Below are 21,604 nucleotides of genomic sequence, written 5' to 3'. Positions count from 1 at the left end.
GGAGGAAGTTGTGCACAGTGAGGGTGGGGAAACACTGGAACAGGCTGCCCAGGGGTGTGCTTGAGGCCTCATCCCTGCAGACATTCAGCATCAGCCTTGCTGTGTCCCTGGGCAGCCTGATCTAGCTGGAGGTGTCCCTGCTGCCTGCAGGGGGAGTTGGACAAGATGCCCTTGGAGGGTCCTTTCCAACCTGCTGCAACCTGTGAAAGTGCAGAGGATGCTAAGGTCTCCCTTAGCTGGGGACAGTGCTACAGGCCCAGCTCCCTGCCCTGCCACACCTGCTGCTGCCTTGCAAATCCACTTACCATAGGCCCTGGGTTGTCTGCAAAGGCCCTGTCAAAGGCTTTGATGTGCTTGAACTCAAACATGTTCCTCTGCACAAAGGTCTTCCGGATCTTCTGGTTAGTCCAGGTGATGAAGAGCTTGTAGTAGTGGTTTGCCTTCTCTGTCAGCCCCGTGGAGAAGTAGATGGGAGCCTTCAAATTCATTCTTTCCCTGGAGAGAGAAGGGTTCCAGAGACCTGTAAGGGCCAAAGTTGAGCATGCAGAGCCAGGATCCCAAGTCCATAGAGCCACAGAAGCCTCCAAAGGTGTTTTTGTGCACAGCCTACTCTCAGTGTGTAAAGCAGTAGTGCAACAAGGTCACAGTGCTGGGCAGTAACTTCCTCCAGAGCAGCTTTAGTCCAAGTCTCCTTCTCACCCTGGCTGTGGCTGTCACTGCAGCAAACCTTACCCACCTGCAGCCAACCTTCACCCCCAGACCTTCCCCTATGCAGCCAACCTTCCCCCCTAGACCTCCATCACAGCCAACCTCCCCTCCAAGACCTTCCCCACTTGCAGATAACCTCCCCCCTAGACCTTTCCCACCTGCAGCCAACCATCCCCCCAAGACCTTCCCCTATGCAGCCAACCTCCCACCCAGACCTTCCCCACCTGCAGCCAACCTCCCCCCAGACCTCCATCACAGCCAATCTCCAGCCCACCCATCACTCATTCTGCTGTAAGACTTAATTCCAAGTGGCAGCACTTGGTGTTAACAACAATACTTGCACCCAGTGCTTACTCTAAGTTTACTACTTGTTCCTCCCTCCCTCCTCAGCCATGAAAGCAGCTTCACAAGTGGCAAAGCTGCAATTAATTTTGGTTGATGCTGAGTGTTCAGAAGACAGTACTGGCCCAGACAGAATGGTAGGGGTTGGGAGGCACTTCCAGAGAGCATCTAAGTCCAACCCCCAGCCTGTGCCAGAGCAGGTTCATCTGAGGTGTTTCACTGCTCAGAGTCAGGGATGATGGATAACAAACTGCAAAATCCAACCCAAAAATGCCAGCATGGAACACTAATGAACACTTCTGGACTGAACACACATGAAGGAATCAGAAACCTATCAGGCCCACAACCTGAGGAAGACAAACAAAGGTGGGACACACACAGAAGGGACTGCACTCACCAGAAGGTTTCCAACAAGATGCAAAGCTCCTGGGCACGGCCAAGGGCAAAAACTGGGATGAGAACCTGCAGGTGGATGATTTGAGAGTCTGTGAGACCCCAACAGCATGGGAACAGCACTGCAGTGTGGCTTCTCAACAGGGCCCTCAGCACACTCTTGCTTTCTGTCTCTATTTCCCTACAGAAGCATCACAGAATGGTTGGAAAGACCACTTGAGGAGCAGGTGACAGTGGAGTAGAAATGAGCAGGCCCAGCACTTGTTCTGGAACAACAGGAGTGTGGCACCTGAGCAGCACTTGCCCTGGCTGAGGTCTCAGTCAGTCTCAGCCTCTTCATTTACAGGGCTAAGAGGATCCTTCAGTACCCAAGGTGGAAATGAACTCAGTTTTGCCTTTATCCCACAGGTTTGCAGACTGTAAGCAAAGCCTTTCCCTGGCTGTCTCCTTTAATGCACAGTCTGGGCTGGAAGTGTTGAATAAAGCACAGGTGGAGGAATACAAAACCACCTTCAGTGTCATGCAGAGGTGACAGGCAGGTGCCTGAGTTTAATGACAACACAGCACTAGAGAGGCAAGAAGAGCTCCAGAGATCATCACAGGATGGGTTGGGTTGGAAAGGGCCTTTGAGATCAGCCAGTTCCAATCCTATGCCACAGGCAGGGACAGCTCCTACCAGCCTAAGTTACTCATGGCCTCATCCAGCCTGGCTTTGAACATCTCCAGGGAGGTTGTGGAGCACAGAAGCACCCAATGTGATCTTTGATCACATTGGGTGCTTCTGTGCTCCACAACCTCCCTGGGCAACCTGTGCCAGTGTCTCACCACCCTCACTGCAATCTCCAGTCTCAATCTGCCCCCCTCAAGCCTCTTCTCTCATCCTATCACTCCAAGCCCTTGTCAAAAGTCCCTTTCCTAGGTTTCTTGCAGGCCTCTCTGTACCTTCCCTCCTCGTTCCACAGTCTCATGAACCTTCTTGAGGAAGTCTCTCTCTCTGCAGCGTTTGGAGTCCCTGATGGTGGTGGCGTAGGTGGACTCCGTGATCAGCAGGTCTGGGCGGCACTTGTCGATCCAGGCAGCTCTGAGACAAAAGGAATCGGCAGGAACTCATCCATCAGATCAGGAGCTGCACCCAGCAGCTCCGACCTGCAGGCGTCAGAGGCGGCTGGGGACCGTCGCTGTCTCCATCTGCAGGCAGGAAAGCAGCGATGCAGAAGTGCACTGCCTTGCACACTCATCTAGGAGCTCTGTAGCAGCACCAGGACCTCCTTTGGAAGGCCACAGAATCATGGAATGGTTTATCACAGATTCAGTCCCTCTGGTTGTAACAGGGGTTAAAAAAAGGCTGATCACAGAAGCACACAGTGGAGGGGTTGGAAGGCACAGCCAAGATCATCTAAGTCCAACCCCACTGCCACAACAGGCTGCAGAGGTTGGCATCCAGGGGGGGTTTGGAATGACTCCAGAGAGGGAGACTCCAGCAGCTCTCTGGGCAGCCTGGCCCAGTGCTCCACCAGCCTCAAAGCAGAAGCTCCTCTTTATGTTAGGTGGAACTTCCTATGCTCAAATTTGTGCTCTTTGCCTCTTACAAACATAGAATCGGGCAGGGCTGGAAGGGACCACAAGGCTCAGCCAGCTCTAACCCCCCTGCCATGCCCAGGCACACCTCACACTGCCCACAGCCTCATCCAGCCTGGCCTTAAACACCTCCAGGGATGAGGCTTCCACTATCTCCCTGGGCAACCCCTGCCAGGCTCTCACTACCCTCATGCTGAACAACTTCTTCCTAACATCCAGGCTGAATCTACCCATTTCAGCTTTGTTCCATTCCCATCCCTACCTGACAGGCTAAAAAGTCCCTCCCCAGTTTTCTTGGAGCCCCCTTAAGATACTTGAAGGCCACAAGAAGGTCACCTGGGAGCCTTCTCCTGTCCAGACTGCACAGCCCCAAGTCCCTCAGTCTCTCCTCACAGCAGAGCAGCTCCAGCCCTCTGCTCATCCTCGTGGCCCTTCTCTGGACACCTTCCAGCACATCCATTGCTCTCTTGCAACAGGACTGGCTGAGACCTTTCAAGCTCATCTAGTCCAAATCCCCCCTGCCATGGCAACTAGAGCAGGTTGCTCAGAGCCCCAGATAACCTGACCTGGAATGGTTTCAGGCATGGGGCAGCCTGGGCCAGGGTCTCAGCACTCTCATTGTACACAATTTCTCCCTTCTCTCCAGCCTAAATCTCCCTCTTCTAGCTGACATCACTCACTCCTTGTCCTGTCACAGCAGGTCCTACTAAAAGGTTTGTTCCCACTGGGTCCTTTAAGCACTGAAAGGCCACCTGAAGGTCTCCCTGGAACCTTCTCTCCAGGCTGAACAACCCCAACTCTCTCAGCCTGGTCTCACAGCAGAGAGCTTCCAGCCTTGCTAGCACTGCTGTGGCCTCCTCTGGAGGTCTTTCTTTTACATAGCCTTAAAAACAGCTTAGTTGAGCATGCACAAGATGATCACATTAAGGTCTGTCTGGAAGAATCAATGTCAGTCTGTTCATTCTCCTAACTCCAACTGGCATTTATCTCTCCAGCTTTAAATGCTGCACTCTCCCAACAGAGAATCAGTGCTGAGAAGCCCTCAGTATTAGCAGCAACTGTGCTGAAATTCCCCTCTCACAGAAGGAAGGTCACCTTTCCTCTCCTGAAATCTGTCCTCACAGAAACTCTGCCTCCTACTTACCCTAAATGTCTGTCTGGGGTCATGTTGTAATCACCCTGATGGGAGAAGAGAGATCCATTAGTGTGGCCCAGGCCATCCAAAGGAGGAGATGTAAAGAAAGCACTTGGAGTAACAAATACTGCACTTACAGTGTACACAACTGACTCACAGCCAACCTTGATCTGGAACATGGCAGCTCCCAGCACGTGGCCTGCATAATAAGCTTTGATCTCCAGCTCCTCATCCACCTGCACCAACACAGCACTGCATCACTGCCCACATCTCAGACACAAACCCAAGCACGCAAAGTGACTTCCTAAATTCATCTAATCCACCCCCCCTGCATTCAGCAGGGACATCCTCCACTAGATCAGGCTGCCCAGAGCCCAAACAAGCCTGATCTTGAGTATCTCCAGGGGCTGGGAGCTCAGCTACCTCCCTGGGCAACCTGTTGCAGTGTTCCAGCACCCTCGGGGTGCACAACTTGTCCCTAAGGTGAGGAACTTGTTCCTGTAAAGAAACTGCTGCTACAACAAGCCAGAGCAGGCAGAAATGATCCTTTACCTGTACTGTCTGATGAAGATGCACAGCAACCACTTTTTTCATGCAGTCTTTAATCATTTGGGAAGTGAAGAAGTTGATCTCCCCTTTCTTATCCACAGTTATCTTCCTGTAGTCCTCCAGCAGGATGGGGCAGATGGCCTTGGTGGGATGTGTCATGTAAATGGGCCCATCATAACCAACCATTTCACTGAAATAGGGTAGGGCTCCACAGTGGTCCAAGTGGAAGTGGCTGCAAAGACAAGAAAAGGCTCAAAGAGAAGCTGCACAGGATTCTGGCCCTCCTGGTGCTCAGATTTAAAGCCCAGATCTTGCTCCAGCACTGCAGGACACAGAGAAACTAGCCAGAATATGCTGAACTCGCAGCAGGACAGCACACAAAGCCTTCTGCTTCCCAAGGAAGCTTCCTCACCTGATAATGACACAGTCCAGGAAGTCAGTCAGCCTCCCATTCTGAGTGATGTAGGAGAAGTCAGGAAAACGCCTCTGCAGAGACACAAGAGCCAGGGCAGCCCTTAGGAGACACCCCCAGGCAGCTGCACTGCTGCACACCCAGCGAGGACCAGCCCCAGCAGCCAGGCACCAGAGCAGAAGCAGGAGCCCTGCTGGGGCAGGCCAGGCACTTTGAGAGCAGCCAGGCAGAGAGGGAGCTGGGGGTGCTGGCAGAGAAGAGCTGAAGAGGAGACAGCAGTGTGCCCAGGTGGGCAGCAGAGCCAATGGCATCCTGGGCTGGCTCAGGAGCAGTGTGGGCAGCAGGACAAGGGAGGTTCTTGTGCCCCTGTGCTCAGCACTGCTCAGGCCACACCTGGAGTGCTGTGTCCAGTTCTGGGCTCCTGAATTGCAGAGAGATGCTGAGGTGCTGGAAGGTGTTTGGAGAAGGGCAGCAAGGCTGGGGAGGGGCCTGGAGCACAGCCCTGTGAGGAGAGGCTGAGGGAGCTGGGGGTGTGCAGCCTGCAGCAGAGGAGGCTCAGGGCAGAGCTCATTGCTGTCTGCAGCTGCCTGCAGGGAGGCTGTAGCCAGGTGGGGTTGGGCTCTGCTGCCAGGCAGCCAGCAACAGAAGAAGGGGACACAGCCTCAAGCTGTGCCAGGGCAGATCTAGGCTGGATGTTAGGAGGAAGTTATTGTCAGAGAGAGTGATTGGCACTGGAATGGGCTGCCCAGGGAGGTGGTGGAGTGGCTGTGGCTGGAGGTGTTGAAGCCAAGCCTGGCTGGGGCACTTAGTGCCATGGTCTGGTTGGTTGGGCAGGGCTGGGTGCTAGGTTGGGCTGGCTGAGCTTGGAGCTCTCTTCCAACCTGCTTGACTCTATGAGCTGTAGCCAGCCCTGGGCTCCCTCAGCAGACTCACATCATCATTGTAGCCCATGTGCATCCCACAGTCCAGCATCACATTCTTGCCGGCGATGGACACCAGGATGCAGCTGCGCCCCACGTCCTGCCCAGCTCCTGCAGCCATGCAGAAGACAGAGCAGTAAAGTCTCTGGCAACAACCACAATCACTTAAACAGCATCTAAAGGTGCACACAATCTTCCCAGCCCTTTTTCTGGTGCAGAAAAGGACTAATCCCTCCCCTCCAGGTCAAAATCCATTATAGGCACTGGAACAGGGTGCCCAGGGAGACAGCAGAGTTCCCATCCCTGGACATGTTCAAGGTATGTGTGGCCATGCCACTTGGGGACATGGTTTCATGGCCAAGGTGGTGTTGGGCTAGACCCTGATGATCCTCAGGTGCCCTTCAGGAGCACCAAGTCCAACCTAGAACCCTGCTCTACAGGATTCACCTTAAACCATATCCCCAAGCACCACATCCAAACCACCCTTAAACACATCCAGGCCTGGTAACTCTGGCACCTCCCTGGACAGCTCATTCCAGTCCCTGACCACTCTCTCCATGAAAAACCTTTTCCTAATGTCCTAAAGGTCCCTTCCAACCCAAACAACCCTGTGATTCTGTGACCTGACTTAACCCAGTCCCTGAGTTCATGAGAGCAAAACTGCAGCAAACAGAGCACTGCACCCAGAGCCAGGAGCAGCTCAGCTGCAGACCACAGCTCTCTCTGCCCACTCCTGTGCAATCACAGCCACACAGCTTCCAGAAAAGGCAAAACTGCCTGGAGAGGGCCAGGAGGGAGCTCAGTGTTACCAGGCCTCTGCACTTGCCAAGTTCTCTGCCTCACAATGAATTACAGAATGAGAGGGGGGAGGAAGGACCTTGAAGATCAAGTCCGTTCAGGAGGGTTTTGAGAGCCTCTGGAGAAAGAGACTCCACAACCTCCCTGGGCAGCCTGCTGCAGGGCTCCAGCACCCTCACAGCAAAGTTTTAGCTCATGTTGGGGTTGAACTTCTCACTTGCTCCCTGGGATAGGACAAGGAACAATGGATGGAAGCTGCAGTGAATGTCCTGTGTTCCAGTTTGCTTCCACTGCCCCTCAATCCTATCCCAGGACACCACTGAAAAGAGACTGACCTCCTTCTCCTTGACCCCTCCTTCTTCACTCTATGGAAGCAAAGACCTTCCTTAAGCTCTCAGTGAGTCCACACCAAGCCAAAAACTCTCAATTCAAGAGAGATGCTGAGGTGCTGGAAGGTGTTTGGAGAAGGGCAGCAAGGCTGGGGAGGGGCCTGGAGCACAGCCCTGTGAGGAGAGGCTGAGGGAGCTGGGGGGGTGCAGCCTGCAGCAGAGGAGGCTCAGGGCAGAGCTCATTGCTGCCTGCAGGGAGGCTGTAGCCAGGTGGGGTTGGGCTCTGCTGCCAGGCAAGCAGCAACAGAAGAAGGGGACAGAGGCTGAAGCTGTGCCAGGGCAGGTTCAGGCTGGATGTTGTTAGGAAGTTGTTGTCAGAGAGGGTGATTGGCATTGGAATGGGCTGCCCAGGGAGGTGGTGGAGTGGCTGTGGCTGGAGGTGTTGAAGCCAAGCCTGGCTGGGGCACTTAGTGCCATGGTCTGGTTGGTTGGGCAGGGCTGGGTGCTAGGTTGGGCTGGCTGAGCTTGGAGCTCTCTCCTACCCTGCTTGACTCTAAGAAAGGAGGACACCAACACCCCGACAAGCACCAGTCAGGAGGTCTGTGTGCAACCAGGCACACGCCGCAGTCCCAGCCCGTGCGGCACACACCTCCCCTGCACCTCACGCACTCCTTGAGCTCCAAACCCCAAACGCTTCCCAGCGTTCTGATTTCAGCGATGACTTCAGCCAGGGCTTACCCAAAGGAGTGACTTTTATCTCCGGCATTGTCACACTCCGACTCTCGACCCCGCGGTGCAAACTACTTCAGGAACAGCTCTCGGGGAGGGCCAGGGACAGCGAAGGTGGCTGCGGCGTTTCCACACCTGCCGTCTCCATCCTTTGCCAGCGCCGGACGGCTCAAGCAGCAGCTCAGTTTCTCCCTAGCGAGGAAAGAAGAGTCAGAAGGCACAAGCCAGGCGCACGCTTGGATGATGAACTCCTCAGCGCCGCGACCCAGGGGCGGCCCTCGGAGGCTTCACTCGGCCTGAGGCGGGGTCCTGCGGGGCGAGGGGGGGCCGGGAGCGCCGGGACCGGCGCTCCCGGCCCCCCCCTCGCCCCGCAGGACCCCGACCCTTTGCATGCACAACCATCGGGGACCACGGAGCGAAGCCCTCAGCCCTAGCACCGGCGCCCGAAGCCCTCTCACCGCCGCGCCGGGGCTGCTCCTCAACCGCCATGGCGCATCCGCAGCCTCCCGCCCTGCTCGCTCCCGATTGGCCTGACCGCTGCTACGTCAGCTCAACGGCCGCCGCGGATTGGCGGAGCTGAGGGGGAGACGTTTGGCAGGAGCCGCTGCGGATTGGTGGAGCTGAGGGGGGGGGGGGGGGACGTTCGGCAGGAGCCGCTGAGGATTGGTGGAGCTGAGGGGGGGGGGGGGACGTTCGGCAGGAGCCGCTGCGGATTGGTGGAGCGAGAGAGAGACGTTTGGCAGGAGCCGCCGCGGATTGGCGGAGCTGAGGGGGTGACGTTTGGCAGGAGCCGCTGCGGATTGGTGGAGCTGAGGGGGTGGTTTGGCAGGAGCCGCCGCGGATTGGCGGAGCTGAGGGGGTGGTTTGACAGGAGCCGCCGCGGATTGGCGGAGCTGAGGGGGTGACGTTTGGCAGGAGCCGCCGCGGATTGGTGGAGCTGAGGGGGTGGTTTGACAGGAGCCGCTGCGGATTGGCCGGCCTGAGCGTGACGCAAGCGGAAGCAGCCGCCGGGTGGGGGCGCGATGGCGGCAGAGGAGTTCAGCCTGCGGGAGGTCCTCGCCGCGTTCCAGGCCTGCGTGTCGGAGCGGCAGGAGGTGCTGCTGGGCCCCTACCTGTGCGGCTGGAGGGGACTCATCCGGTGAGTGGGAGGTGCTGCTGGGCCCCTACCTGCGCGGCTGGAGGGGACTCGTCCGGTGAGTGGGAGGTGCTGCTGGGCCCCTACCTGCGCGGCTGGAGGGGACTTGTCCGGTGAGTGGGAGGTGCTGCTGGGCCCCGACCTGCGCGGCTGGAGGGGACTCGTCCGGTGAGTGGCCTCGGCGGCCTCTGGCCGCAGCCCCGTGCTCGGTTGGCCGCCGGTTAACGCGAGTGTGCCTTCCCCCCGCCCCTGCTGCTCGCAGGTTCCTGCACCGCCTGGGAGCCATCTTCGCCTTCGTCTCCAAGGACGCCGTGGCCAAGGTGCAGATCATGGAGAGCTACTGCGGCGGCGAGAGGCGGGAGCAGTACGTCTCGCTGCAGGCCATGGTGCAGTACGAGCTGGCCGCCGGGCTGGTGGACTTGCAGAAGCGGAGCGGCCGCCCCGACTCCGGCTGCCGCACCGTGCTCCGCCTCCACAGGGCCCTGCGCTGGCTGCAGCTCTTCCTGGAGGGGCTGAGGACGGCCCGGGAGGACTCTCGGACGTCTGTCATCTGCACGGACTCCTACAACGCATCCCTGGCCGCCTACCACCCCTGGGTTATTCGCAAGGCTGCCACGGTGGCCTTCTGTGCCTTGCCGACCCGAAACGCCTTCCTGGAGATCATGAACGTGGGCACGCCCGAGGAAGCCGTGGCCATGCTGGGTGAGGCCTTGCCCTACATCTGCAACGTCTACAGCATCACCCAGGAGCTCTTTGCCCAGCATCAGCTGCTTGACCTTCCTTGACAGGGGGGACACTAAAGAGCCACATTCTGCTGGATGAGCAGGGTGAGAAGTGGCTCTTCTCGGGGGCACACAAGCGTCAGGCTCTGGGGCTGCAGTCACTCTCCCGGGCTGCAGTCACTCTCCCTTCAGCAGCAGGGAGCTGAGACCTTGGCAAAGCTACCCAGGGTGCCTCACCTGGAGAGAGCAAAACCTGCACCAGTTGGTTTGTATTCCTGTGCAGAGCTTTGGCTCTACACTAAGAGGAGCACTACTGTTTAGCGTGCTTAAGGGATTTCTTTTTTCCTGCCTGGATTCACCTCCTGCTCCCCCCCAGCCAGCCTGGGAGGAGGGAGGTTGATTGCATTTTTTAAGCCAAACTACCCTCCTGTGTTTACACCAAGAGCCAGGACCTGTGTGCCAGCCCAGCTTTGGGATGTGGTGCCTGAACACATCTACCCTTGAGCTCACTTTGCCACTTTTGTTTACAGCCTGTTCCTGGAACACAGCCAGGTGGTCTCACCCTCTGTCATGCTTTAACTTCTCAAACACAAGCCTGAGGAGGGAGCTTGTGAAAGGCTTCCCCTCGTGGTCACAGACTCAATGACTGCTGCTAATCCTGTGTCACTTAGAATTCCAGGAGGTGGTGGTGGTCCATGGCATTACTGTAAGGGACCATTCTTCCTTCCTGCATTAAGCAAAGCCTTCCTTTATGGCTACAAGGCCACAAAGCCATGGAGCTCCCTGTTACTCTCTGCTTTGTGTGTCCTGGGATGTGGGGTTTTTTTTGCACTGCACAATCCAGTCTCTCCAGCTAAAGCTGCAGGCTGCACCTTCGCCTGGTTTCCAGCCATGCTTCTGATGCTGTTTGCAGAGTTTCTCTGTCTGTGAATGTATCGAGAGGCTTCTCTGAGGAGAAATCTGACCTTGTACTGTCAGTCACTGCTTTGTGAAGCTTCTGTTGCAGTTCACTCCTGTGTAGCAGCTGCTGTATGTGTATGAAGATACAGGCAGCCCAAAGTACCTAAAATAGGGTTTATGTAGCTTTAGGAGCTGCCAAAGTGCTGTGTGTGAATGTTGAGGGAGGAGGGGAGAACCCACGGGCTGGGAGGTGTTTTGATTGTGTCTCTGCTGGGTGCATTTGGGGCTCATGTAATGCTGTCTGACCCAGGAAGAAATTACCTCACAGAGCTCACCTCAACTGGACATTAAATTATGTGAAGAACTCACTGCTGAAGAGTGTCCTTCCTAGGAGTGCTTCCTGCTTTTGTGGGGCTGGCAGAACAGGATTTCACCTCCCTTGGGGATGTGCTTTGGTGGCTGTGGTGGTGTTGGGTTGATGGTTGGACTTGAGGATCTTAGAGGGCTCTTCTAACCTTAGTGATTCTATCACAGTGTTATCTACTCATATCTGCCCTCTGGGGAAAGCTTGAGGAGGCTGAGGGGAAACCTTACTGCCATAAAAGGGTTCCCTGTGAGCTGTGTGAGCTTCAGCCTTGAGAAGAGGAGGCTGAGGGGAGACCTTACTGCCATAAAGGGTTCACTATGAGCCCTATGAGCTTCAGCCTTGAGAAGAGGAGGCTGAGGGGAGACCTTACTGCCATAAAGGGTTCACTATGAACCCTATGAGCTTCAGCCTTGAGAAGAGGAGGCTGAGGGGGAGACCTTACTGCCATAAAGGGTTCACTATGAGCCCTATGAGCTTCAGCCTTGAGTAGAGGAGGCTGAGGGGAGACCTTACTGCCATAAAGGGTTCACTATGAGCCCTATGAGCTTCAGCCTTGAGAAGAGGAGGCTGAGGGGAGACCTTACTGCCATAAAGGGTTCACTATGAGCCCTATGAGCTTCAGCCTTGAGAAGAGGAGGCTGAGGGGAGACCTTACTGCCATAAAGGGTGGCTACCAGGAGGATGGAGACTCCCTTTTCACAAGGAGTCCCACGGAGAAGAAAGAGGTGATGAGGACAAGTTGCTCCTGGGTAGATTCCCACAGGACTCCAGAAGAAAATAGCTCCCTATGAGAGCAGTCAGAGGTTGGAATCATCTCCCAAGGGAAGCAGTGGATTTCCCTGCACTGGACAGCTTTAAGTCTCAGAGTCCTGAGCCAGCTCATTGCAACTCCACTGTCACCTAGAAAGGTTGGAGCAGAGGCTCCTTGGGGTCCCTTCCAGCCTGTGCCACCTTTGTCCTTCACCAGCAGCCTCTTTCCTGCACCCAGTGCTCATTCTTGTTGCAAGCTGCACCAGCCAGGTGTATTTAGCACCAACACCTCCCCTCCAGCTATCTCCTGTGCCACACCAAGTCCTTGATTTGATGTGACAGTCTGGGTGGGAGAAGAGAACTGCTTCATTCAAAGAGCCTTTTTTGCCCCCTCTGTGCAGCTGAAGCTGCATTTAGAGCTTTGTGAAGTTACACAGTTAAAGCTACCACTCAAAATGCATCAAGGAGAAGGTGTCCTTGAAGGGTAACTATTTCCATGTCACCTTGAAATCCACAGCCTGAAGCACTCTTGGCTCCCTACTCTGCCCCTGCTTCTCTCCACACATGGAATGCTCCTCTAACCTTGTGGCCAAAGTGATCTCCTCTCTCTGGCAGCAGAAGTGAGGTTTAGGCTACTCTAAATATAGACTAAGCCAATAAAATGCAGTAAATTGAACTTCCCAGTTCAGATTGATCCTGCTTGCTGAAAGTCAAACCTGCCAGAGAGCAAAATGCAAAGCATGGCACAACCTAAACCACCACACTGCAGAGCTGGTACCCAAACCAGAACTTTGCAACTGAAGTTAGCATAGCTCAGCCACTAACAACCTCCTCCAAGTAGCCAAGTATCATACAATCAACCAGGCTGGAAGAGACCTCCAAGATCATCCAGGCCAACCTAGCACCCAGCCTTGGCCAGTCAACAAACAAGTAAATCACTCACCAGCCTCACAGTGCTCCAGACAAGTCCTTGTGATGCACCAAGATTGGGATCTCTCTATGCTGTGACCTTGGATTTAAAAGAAAAGGAATAAAGATCACTGCTCTGCCAGTCCCTTGCCACTGCCCTTTAGTTCAGGCTACTCAGGACATTATCCTGAAGCCCATTTAAAAAGTCATCTGCACTCAGACCTGCTCCCCCTGTCAGGAACCTCCCACACCCAGCCTGTGAGGACTAAACAGGGACAGTTTGTGCCAAGACATTTCAGCAAGGATGCTGTTTCTTGTTTGGTTAGGGCCAAAACCAAAGATGTGGCCAAACTGAGGTGGGGCACTGGAGTTTACCTCCTGTCCCACAGGAAATCCCATTTCCAGAGCTGGGAGAATGCTGGGTCACTGCTCAAGTAAAGGCTACTCGTGGAGTAAAGGAAAGCAGGATCAGGTCAGTGGTTTGCACCCCCTGGGTGCAGCTGGGTATTTGCCTGCTGCCCACTAAGCACAGAGCATGGATTTTGCTAGCCAAATCCTCCCCCCCCATTATTTCCATCTCTCCCAGTTCTACTTAAAGAGCCTGCCCAGAAGGGCTGAGACTGCACCTCCTGCTCTGCTGCCTCTCCCACAGTCACCTGCAAGAGACAAGCAATGGTCCCTGCCCTGCTGCTGTGCCTGAGCTTGGGCTGTGCAGCAGCCCTCAAAGCCACCTGCCTGTCAGCCCAGTTCAGGAGGCCAGGGGACTACATCATAGGAGGCTTATTCCCTTTTGGGATGGACACCATCAACCTGACAACACGAGCAGAGCCCAGCTTAGTGGGGTGTGAAAGGTAAGGGGAGTGCTGGCTTCAGGAGTTCACAGGATGTGATGGCTGAGAGCAGCCCTGAGGAACAGGACCTGGGGGTCTGGGGTGATGAGAAGCTCAACAGGAGCCTGCAGTGTGAGTGCAGCCCAGACACAACCCTGTGCTGGGCTGCAGCAAGAGCAGTGTGGGCACAGGGCAAGGGAGGGGATTCTGCCCCTCGGCTCTGCTCTCCTCACACCCCACCTGCAGTCCTGGGGGCAGTTCTGGAGCCCCCAGCACAAGCAGGACATGGAAGTGTTGGAGGCAGTGCAGAGGAGGCCACCAAGATGCTGAGAGGGCTGCAGCAGCTCTGCTCTGAGCACAGGCTGAGAGAGTTGGGGCTGTGCAGCCTGGAGAAGAGAAGGCTTGGAGGAGACCTTGGAGTGGCCTTCCAGGATCTAAGGGGGGCTACAGGAGGGCTGGGGAGGGACTATTGAGAAGGCCTGGTAATGAGAGGAAGAGGAGGAGGAATGGGTTTGAACTGGCAGAAGGGAGCTGGAAGCTGGATGTTAGGAAAAGGTTCTGTGCAGTGAGGGTGGTGAGAGACTGGCACAGGTTGAGGGTGGTGAGACACTGGCACAGGTTGCCCAGGGAGGATGTGGAGCACAGAAGCACCCAATGTGATCAAAGATCAAAGACCACATTGGGTGCTTCTGTGCTCCACAACCTCCCTGGAGGTGTTCAAGGCCAGGTTGGATGAGGCCTTGAGCAACCTGTTCTAGTGGGAGGTGTCCCTGCCTATGGCAGGGGGTTGGGACTGGCTGAACTTTGAGGTCTCTTCCAACTCAAACCATTCTATCATTCCATGTGTCATGGTTTGAGGGGTTCCAGGTTATCCCTTTTTAAGGGGGCACCTAGGATCCCTTAAACTACCACAAGATGCTAGGGGTTGGAAGGGACCTCTGGAGATCTTCCAGCCCAAGCTCCCTGCCAGAGCAGCATCACAGAATCTAGCACAGGTCACAGATGAATGCACCCAGACAGGACTTGACTCCACAACCTCTCTGGGCAGCCTGTGCCAGTGCTCCAAGGAGTTTGGGCTGAGGAGAGAGAGAAGTCATCACATCAGAAGGCTTTGGCTTGCAAAGGGACTTTAAAGATCTCCCCCAGCTCCAACCACCTCCCTCCCTCCCTCCTCTCATCCCAGGCTGTTCCTGAAGGGGCTGATATGGGCTCTGGGGATGAAGTTTGCCATCGAGGAGATCAACAACTCCACGACCCTGCTGCCAGGGGTCAGGCTGGGCTATGACATGTACGACACCTGCTTCGAGCCCCTGATGGCCCTGCAGCCCAGCCTGCTCTTCCTCACCCGCAGGGGCACCAGGGCCATCGGCGTGCACTGCAACTACACCGACTACCAGCCCCGCGTCGCCGCCGTCATCGGCCCCCACCGCTCAGACCTCTGCCTGGCCACAGCCAAACTCTTCAGCTTCTTCCTGGTCCCTCAGGTAAGCTCTCTGCAGAGGGCTCCTTCAGGTGGGGTTTGCATCACCAATGCTGTCCATGCTCTAGGTCCTTGAGCCAGGACTGGTCCAGTCTTTATCTAGCCGCAGGTTTCCCCTGGCATCCAGGGTAGGGCAAAGTTCCCTCCTGCAACACACTCCACTGTTTAACTTCCCAGGGAGGAAGAAGAGGGATAACTGCTGGAAGTGCAGATTCCAGTCTTTATCCAGCCACAGGTTTCCCCTGGCATCCAGGGTAGGTTAAACTTCCCTCCTGGAACACACTCCACTGTTTAACTTCCCAGGGAGGAAGAAGAGGGATAACTGCTGGAAGTGCAGATTCCAGTCCTTTTGCTGCCAGATTTCCCCTGGGATCCAGGGTAGGTTAAACCTCCCTCCTGGAACACACTCCAGTGTTTAAGCTCCCAGGGAGGGGAAAGAGAACTGCTGGAAGTGCAGATTCCAGTCTTTATCCAGCCACAGGTTTCCCTTGGGATCCAGGGTAGGTTAAGCTTCCCTCCTGGAACACACTCCAGTGTTTAAGCTCCCAGGGAGGAAGAAGAGGGATAACTGCCCTGTGATCTGTGGGAAAAGGGAATAACAGGAGGATCCCATGGAAATACATCTGTGAGTGCTCAGTTGGCACCACAGGGAGAGCCCTCATGGCCAGGCAGATTTAGCACCAAGGTGTCACTGGGTCTTGGGAGTGTCACCATTTGCAGAAAGTAGCTAATTATCACTGTCATTAAATCATGGAACCATTAAAGATGGCAAAGCCCTCTATGATCATCCAGTCCAACCCAGCCCAACAACACCATGCCCACTAAACCCTATCCCCAGGTGCCACAGGTTACTTGAACACCTCCAGGGATGGGGACTCCACCACCTCCCTGTGCAGCCTGTGCCAATCCCTGACCACTCTAGCAGCAAATAGATTTTTCCTCATCTCCAACCTAAACCTTCCCTTGAGCGACCTGAGGCTGCTTCCACTCATTCTATTGCTTGCTCCTTAAGAGCCTAACCCCTACCTGGCTCCAACCTCCTTCCAGGGAGCTGCAGAGAGCAATGAGCTCTCTCCTCAGCCTCCTCTTCTGAAGGCTAAACAACCCCATCTCACTCAGCTGCTCCTCAGAGGACTTAGGCTCTTCATCCTGCACCAGCTTCACTGCCCTGCTCTGGTGAAGGCTGGAGCCATGATGATGGACACAAATGGCAGTGGAAGGCCACAGGTCCTGCAGAACTGGGGGGCCAGGGGCAGGCAGGCAGAGGAGGGGGCCAGGGGCAGGCAGGCAGAGGAGGGGGCCAGGGGCAGGCAGGCAGAGGAGGGGGCCAGGGGCAGGCAGGCAGAGGAGGGCAGGTTGTGGTTCTCTTGGTAAGTGTAGCCATGGTGCACCTGTCCCTTCAGAGGAGCTCTTCCTCCCCCGCATCCTGCCCCAGCGCCTCTGCCAGCCCGGTGCAGCCAGCCCAAGCCGAGCAGGCTGGCAGCGCTCCGGGCTGTGAACGCCAGGCTCAGCCTGCCTCTTTCCCTGCCCTTCTCCCTCCCCCTGCAGGTGAGCTACGGAGGCAGCAGCGAGCAGCTCAGCGACACGGAGCTGTACCCATCCTTCTACCGCACCGTGCCCAGCGACAAGAACTTGGTGGAGGCTGTGGTGCAGCTGCTGCACGAGTTTGGGTGGAACTGGGTTGCCAGCGTTGCAAGCGACGACGAATACGGGCGAGAAGCCCAGGGGCAGCTCTCCAGCACAGCTGCGGACCACAACATCTGCATCGCCTTCGAGGGGCTCATCCCCACAGAGCTGGCAGAGCCCAGAGCCCAAACCCAACTGGAAGACACCATCACGTCAATTAACAAGACCAATGTCAACGTCATCATCCTCTTTGCCTTTGACAAGGCAGCCCAGGCCCTGCTGAAGCACAGCATCAGGATGGGACTGAGCAAGAAAGTCTGGATTGGCACCGAAGCCTGGATGTTCTCCAGCACCACTGCCTCCATCCCAAACATTCAGAGCATTGGGACAGTCTTGGGCTTTATCATGAAAGCAGGCAGGGTCCCTGGCTTCCACAACTATGTAGCTGAGCTCTTCACCTCCGTGCAGCAGGAGGAGTTCTGCCAGGAGTCCAGAGAAGTGGCCCAGCTGCTGGGCTCGGACACGCTGCAGATGCACTGCCAGCCCTGCGACCACGTCTCGCTGGACGACGTCTGGCCCACGCTGAGGCTCTCTCAAATCCAGCCAGTCCACCTGGCTGTCTACAGCGTGGCTCATGCCCTGCACAGGGCACTGGGCTGCACCCACCAAGCCTGCCCCACAGCACCCATCAGATCCTGGCAGGTGAGTCAAGGGACACACACACACGGAGCAAGCTTCCACCCAGCAGAGGTGATGCAGGCAGGGAGTGAGGGAATTGCAGAACATGCTGGGGTGGAAGAGAACTCTGAGAGCTCACCCAGTCCAACCTCCCTGCACTCAGCAGGGACAGCCCCAACTGCAGCAGGCTGCTCAGAGCCACATCGAGCCCGACCTGGAACACTGCACTGTGCTCCTGTCCTGGGAGTGATTCAACCTCGGTCATTCCCTCAGCCAGTCGGCCCCAGCACGCTGCACCCTCTCTGCTGCTGCCAAGGGCTGCAGGGCCCTCTCTCCCCTTGGCCTCCAGGCACCCTTCCTAAGACCTTCTCCTAGGCTGCAGTCTCCTCTCTTCTCCAGGACCTCCTCTCAGGCTGCAGTCTCCTTTCCCCAGGACCTTCTCCATTCCTGTTCCCACTGCTTGTGCTGGGCACAGCAGCACAGGTAACAACACAGTCAGAAGGTGCCAGTCCTTACTTTAGCCCATTCCTGCATCCCTCTTCCCACTGCTTGTACTGGGCACAGCAGAGCAGGTAACACCACAGTCAGAAGGTGCCAGTCCTTACTTTAACCCATTCCTGCATCCCTCTTCCCACTGCTTGTGCTGGGCACAGCAGAGCAGGTAACACCACAGTCAGAAGGTGCCAGTCCTTACTTTAACCCATTCCTGCATCCCTCTTCCCACTGCTTGTACTGGGCACAGAACAGCAGGTAACAACACAGTCAGAAGGTGCCAGTCCTTACTTTAGCCCATTCCTGCATCCCTCTTCCCACTGCTTGTGCTGGGCACAGCAGAGCAGGTAACAATGCAGTCAGAAGGTGCCAGTCCCTATCTCAGCCCACAGAAGGAACAGCTGACTCCAGCCTGAAGCTAGCTTGCTGCACTATCATCCTCCAAGCTCCACCAATATTTACTGCCAATGTCCCTCTCTCCTCAGCTGCTGCACTTCATGAACACCCTCCCGTTCCAGGTGAACGGGCAGAGCTTCAGGTTTGATGAATCCCATGGCACAAACACGGGCTACAGGCTCATCTTCTGGTCCTGGGAGAACAGCAGCCTCACATACCTGCCTGTAGGGGAGTATGAGGGCTCCTTCTTGGACATCAACAGCTCCCTGATTCGCTTTCACACTGCAGATCAAAAGGTAAAGAGTGGGCAAAAGCACAGACAAGCACAGAATGAAGGGAGCTCTGTCACACCAGGACTGCTCTGGAGCTGCTCCTAGCCAGCATGCTGCTGCTCCAAGGTTTGTGTGGCACCCAGTTTGCTCCTCCCCAGACTGGTGCTCAATCTCCACGGGGCCAAACTAGGGAAGGGCATTCCCAGCACTGCTCAGGATTCAGAGACTGGTTTGGTTCCAGCCCAGCTGATCTCATTGGTTTGGTGGTGTGCTGCTTCTCCTGAAAGAGTCTGGCTGGCCTATAAATGTCTCTAAATAGCTGAGGGCTGGGGGTCGGGGTGGGGGGGGACAGGCTCTGCTCCCTGGGATGGGACAAGGAGCAGTGGATGGAAGCTGCAGCACAGGAGGCTCCAGCTCAGCACAAGGAGGAACTTTTTTACTGGGCTTCCCAGAGAGGTTGTGGAGTCTCCTTCTCTGCAGACCTCCAAGGCCTGTCTGAGCTCTTTGGGTCTGTTCCAATCCCTGACATCCTGTGAGCCTGTGACCTGCATCCTTCCTTCTGTCTAGGAGCCTACATCAGAGTGCTTCAGGCAGTGCAAGCCAGGGCAATACAAGGAACTCAAAGGGTACCACCTCTGCTGCTACGACTGCACAGACTGCCCAGAGAACACCTTCTGGAGCCGTGAAGGTGAGGTCTGAGAATAGTAACAGAATCACAGAATAGTTTGGGCTGGAAGGGACTCTAAAGGTCTTCTAGTCCCATTTCCCTGCAGTGAGCAGGGACATCCTCCACAGATCAGATTGCCCAGAGCCCTCTTGAGCCTGACCTGGAATATCGCCAAGAATGGGGGGGGTCTCAGCCACCTCCCTGGACAATCTGTTCCAGTGTTCCACTACCCTCCTAACACCCACCCTAAATGTACTCTTCTCTAACACCATTTCAAACCAAGCCACTCATCCTATCACTATAGGCCTTTATAAACAGTCTCTCTTCAGCCTTCTTGTAGGGCCCCTCCAGGCAGTGGAAGCAGAAGTAGAGCAGAACAAAGAGACTGAACCAGCAAAAGCTGTGAAGAGCCAATGCACCCCTCTGGGTGCTAACTCATGACTGGGATCCTCCCTCAAGGGCTGCCTGCCTCTGCAAGGTGGTCCCCAGCTTCTTCTGTGACACTGCCCAGGTAACTGCAGGTTACCCAGGGAGGTTGTGGATGCTCCTCCCTGGAGTTGTTCAAGGCCAGGATGGATGAGGCCTTGAGCAACTTGGTCTAGCAAAGGGCATCCCTGCCATTGGCCAGAGGGGTTAGAGGAAGCTGCAGCACAGGAGGCTCCAGCTCAGCACAAGGGGAACTTCTTTACTGTGAGGGTCCCAGAGCCCTGGCACAGGCTGCCCAGAGAGGCTGTGGAGTCTCCTTCTCTGGAGCCTTTCCAGCCCTGCCTGGATGTGTCCCTGTGTGCCCTGAGCTGGATTGTGTGGCCCTGCTCTGGCAGAGGGGTTGGACTCGGTGATCTCTTTGGGTCCCTTCCAACCCCTGTGACCTTTGGGGCTCCTTTCCAACGCGAGCCCCTCTCTGCTCCCCTGCAGAGAGCCCCAGCTGCAGCTCCTGCCAGGCGCAGCAGTGGTCCCCGGCGGGCAGCACGCAGTGCCTGCAGCGCAGCGAGCACTACCTGCTGTGGAGCGAGCCCCTGGCCGTCGCCCTGCTCACCCTCACGGCCATCACCGCAGCCCTCACCTGCCTCACTGCACTGCTCTTCCTCAAGAACCTGCAGACGCCGCTGGTGAGAGCTTCTGGAGGCAAGCTGAGCCTCTTTGCCCTGCTGGCGCTGGCGCTGCTGTGCCTCAGCTGCTGCCTGTACGTGGGGAAGCCCAGCACGGCGCTCTGCATGGCGCAGCAGCTGCTGCATGCCCTGTGCCTCACTGCCTGCTTCTCCACCTTCTTTGTCAAGTCCCTCGAGATCACCCTGCTGACAGAGTTCCCTCGCTGTGCCCCCAGCCTCTTGCACTGGGTGACCCAGAGAGCCTGGCTCCTGGTTGCCCTGTGCCTCCTCGCCCAGTGCTCCTTGTGCCTCTGCTACCTCCACCTGGGCCCCGACTCCCTGCTGGTCGATTACAAGTCGCTGCCCCGGGAGGTGCTGCTGGTGTGCCACACGCAGTCCTGGGGAGCCTTCACCCTGATGCATGGCTACAATGCCTGCCTGGCCCTCATCTGCTTCCTGGGCACCTTCATGGTGCAGACAGCTGGCAAGAAGTACAACGTTGCCAGGGGCATCACGTTCGCCATCCTCATCTACTTCATCACCTGCATCTTCTTTGTGGCTTTTTTTGCCACGCTGAAGACAGCCCTCAGGTCTGTCACTCAGATCTGCACCATTCTGACAACCATCCTGGGGATCCTGGGGACCTACTACATCCCCAAATGCTACATCATCTTGCTTAAGCCTGATCTGAACACAGAGGATTACTGCCAGTATCCCGTCAGAGTGGAGCCAGCAGAGGACTCAGCCAACAGACAATAAACTGCAGACCCACTGCCACCTGCTCCTCACCAGCAGCTGCCTGTGCTTCAAGATCACAGAACCACACAGGTTGGCAAAGCCCCTCAGGAGCACCAAGTCCAACCTAGAACCCTGCTCTACAAGAGTCACCTGAAACCATAGCCCCAAGCACCACATCCAAACCACCCTGAAACACAGCCAGGCTGGGGGACTCCACCACCTCCCTGGGCAGCTCCTTCCAGCCCCTGACCACTCTCTCCATGAAATGCTTTTTCCTAATGTCCAATCTAAACCTCCCCAGTCTCAGCTTGAGGCCATTTCCCCAATTACCTGTGAGCAGAGCCCAGCAGCAGCCTGCCCACAGTGTCCCTTTCAGGACAGATCATTCTGCCCACGATGACTGTCTAGGCTATGGTTCCAGGCACAATCACCACATGAAGCATGGCTTCTCCAGCAGGCTGAGTACCAGGAGCACAACTTTTAAGCTGCAAAAGCAGAGGGTTCTACTCTAGAACTACTCTTCTATAATTCTATAACAAGGGGACACAGTCTTAAGTTGTACTAAGGGAGGTATGGGCTTGATATTAGAAAGAAGTTGTTGTCAGAGAGAGTGATTGGCATTGGAATGGGCTGCCCAGGGAGGTGGTGGAGTCTGTGTGCC

At 56.0% G+C, this 21,604-nt stretch overlaps 3 protein-coding genes across 4 annotated transcripts in view; 2 read left to right on the top strand and 1 right to left on the bottom strand.

Moving 5' to 3' along the window:
- The window catches only part of INTS11 (integrator complex subunit 11), a 31,307-nt gene that overhangs the window by 7,908 nt on the left and 1,795 nt on the right, over window positions 1–21,604 (bottom strand). Inside the window, exons 3-12 of one of the 2 annotated variants that reach the window (XM_064171997.1) lie at window positions 12,711–12,776; window positions 7,903–8,085; window positions 6,051–6,148; window positions 5,118–5,191; window positions 4,709–4,937; window positions 4,294–4,392; window positions 4,166–4,200; window positions 2,386–2,524; window positions 1,448–1,512; window positions 306–495 (exon numbers count right to left, since the gene is read on the bottom strand). In XM_064171997.1, coding sequence (XP_064028067.1) covers window positions 306–495; window positions 1,448–1,512; window positions 2,386–2,524; window positions 4,166–4,200; window positions 4,294–4,392; window positions 4,709–4,937; window positions 5,118–5,191; window positions 6,051–6,148; window positions 7,903–7,930 — 957 coding nt within the window. In that variant the 5' untranslated portion in view covers window positions 7,931–8,085; window positions 12,711–12,776. Of the gene's footprint in view, window positions 1–305; window positions 496–1,447; window positions 1,513–2,385; window positions 2,525–4,165; window positions 4,201–4,293; window positions 4,393–4,708; window positions 4,938–5,117; window positions 5,192–6,050; window positions 6,149–7,902; window positions 8,086–8,351; window positions 8,488–12,710; window positions 12,777–21,604 lie in introns of those variants that run through there. The other variant, XM_064171996.1, reaches the window with a different exon arrangement.
- CPTP (ceramide-1-phosphate transfer protein) lies at window positions 8,886–11,018 on the top strand. The gene is made up of 2 exons (XM_064172002.1): window positions 8,886–9,031; window positions 9,291–11,018. Exons 1-2 carry the CDS (start codon window positions 8,916–8,918, stop codon window positions 9,811–9,813), a joined length of 639 nt encoding a protein of 212 aa, XP_064028072.1. The 5' UTR covers window positions 8,886–8,915; the 3' UTR covers window positions 9,814–11,018.
- TAS1R3 (taste 1 receptor member 3) lies at window positions 13,349–20,964 on the top strand. The gene is made up of 6 exons (XM_064171994.1): window positions 13,349–13,527; window positions 14,690–14,990; window positions 16,535–17,314; window positions 18,268–18,474; window positions 19,018–19,138; window positions 20,033–20,964. The coding sequence occupies exons 1-6, from the start codon at window positions 13,349–13,351 to the stop codon at window positions 20,962–20,964; spliced, it is 2,520 nt and encodes an 839-aa protein (XP_064028064.1).

The sequence above is a fragment of the Pogoniulus pusillus genome, chromosome 36 (genome assembly GCF_015220805.1).
Source record: "Pogoniulus pusillus isolate bPogPus1 chromosome 36, bPogPus1.pri, whole genome shotgun sequence".
NCBI classification, from domain to species: domain Eukaryota; kingdom Metazoa; phylum Chordata; class Aves; order Piciformes; family Lybiidae; genus Pogoniulus; species Pogoniulus pusillus.
The sequence above is the reverse complement of the archived record's forward strand: the minus strand, read 5'-3'. Positions and strand labels throughout refer to the sequence as shown.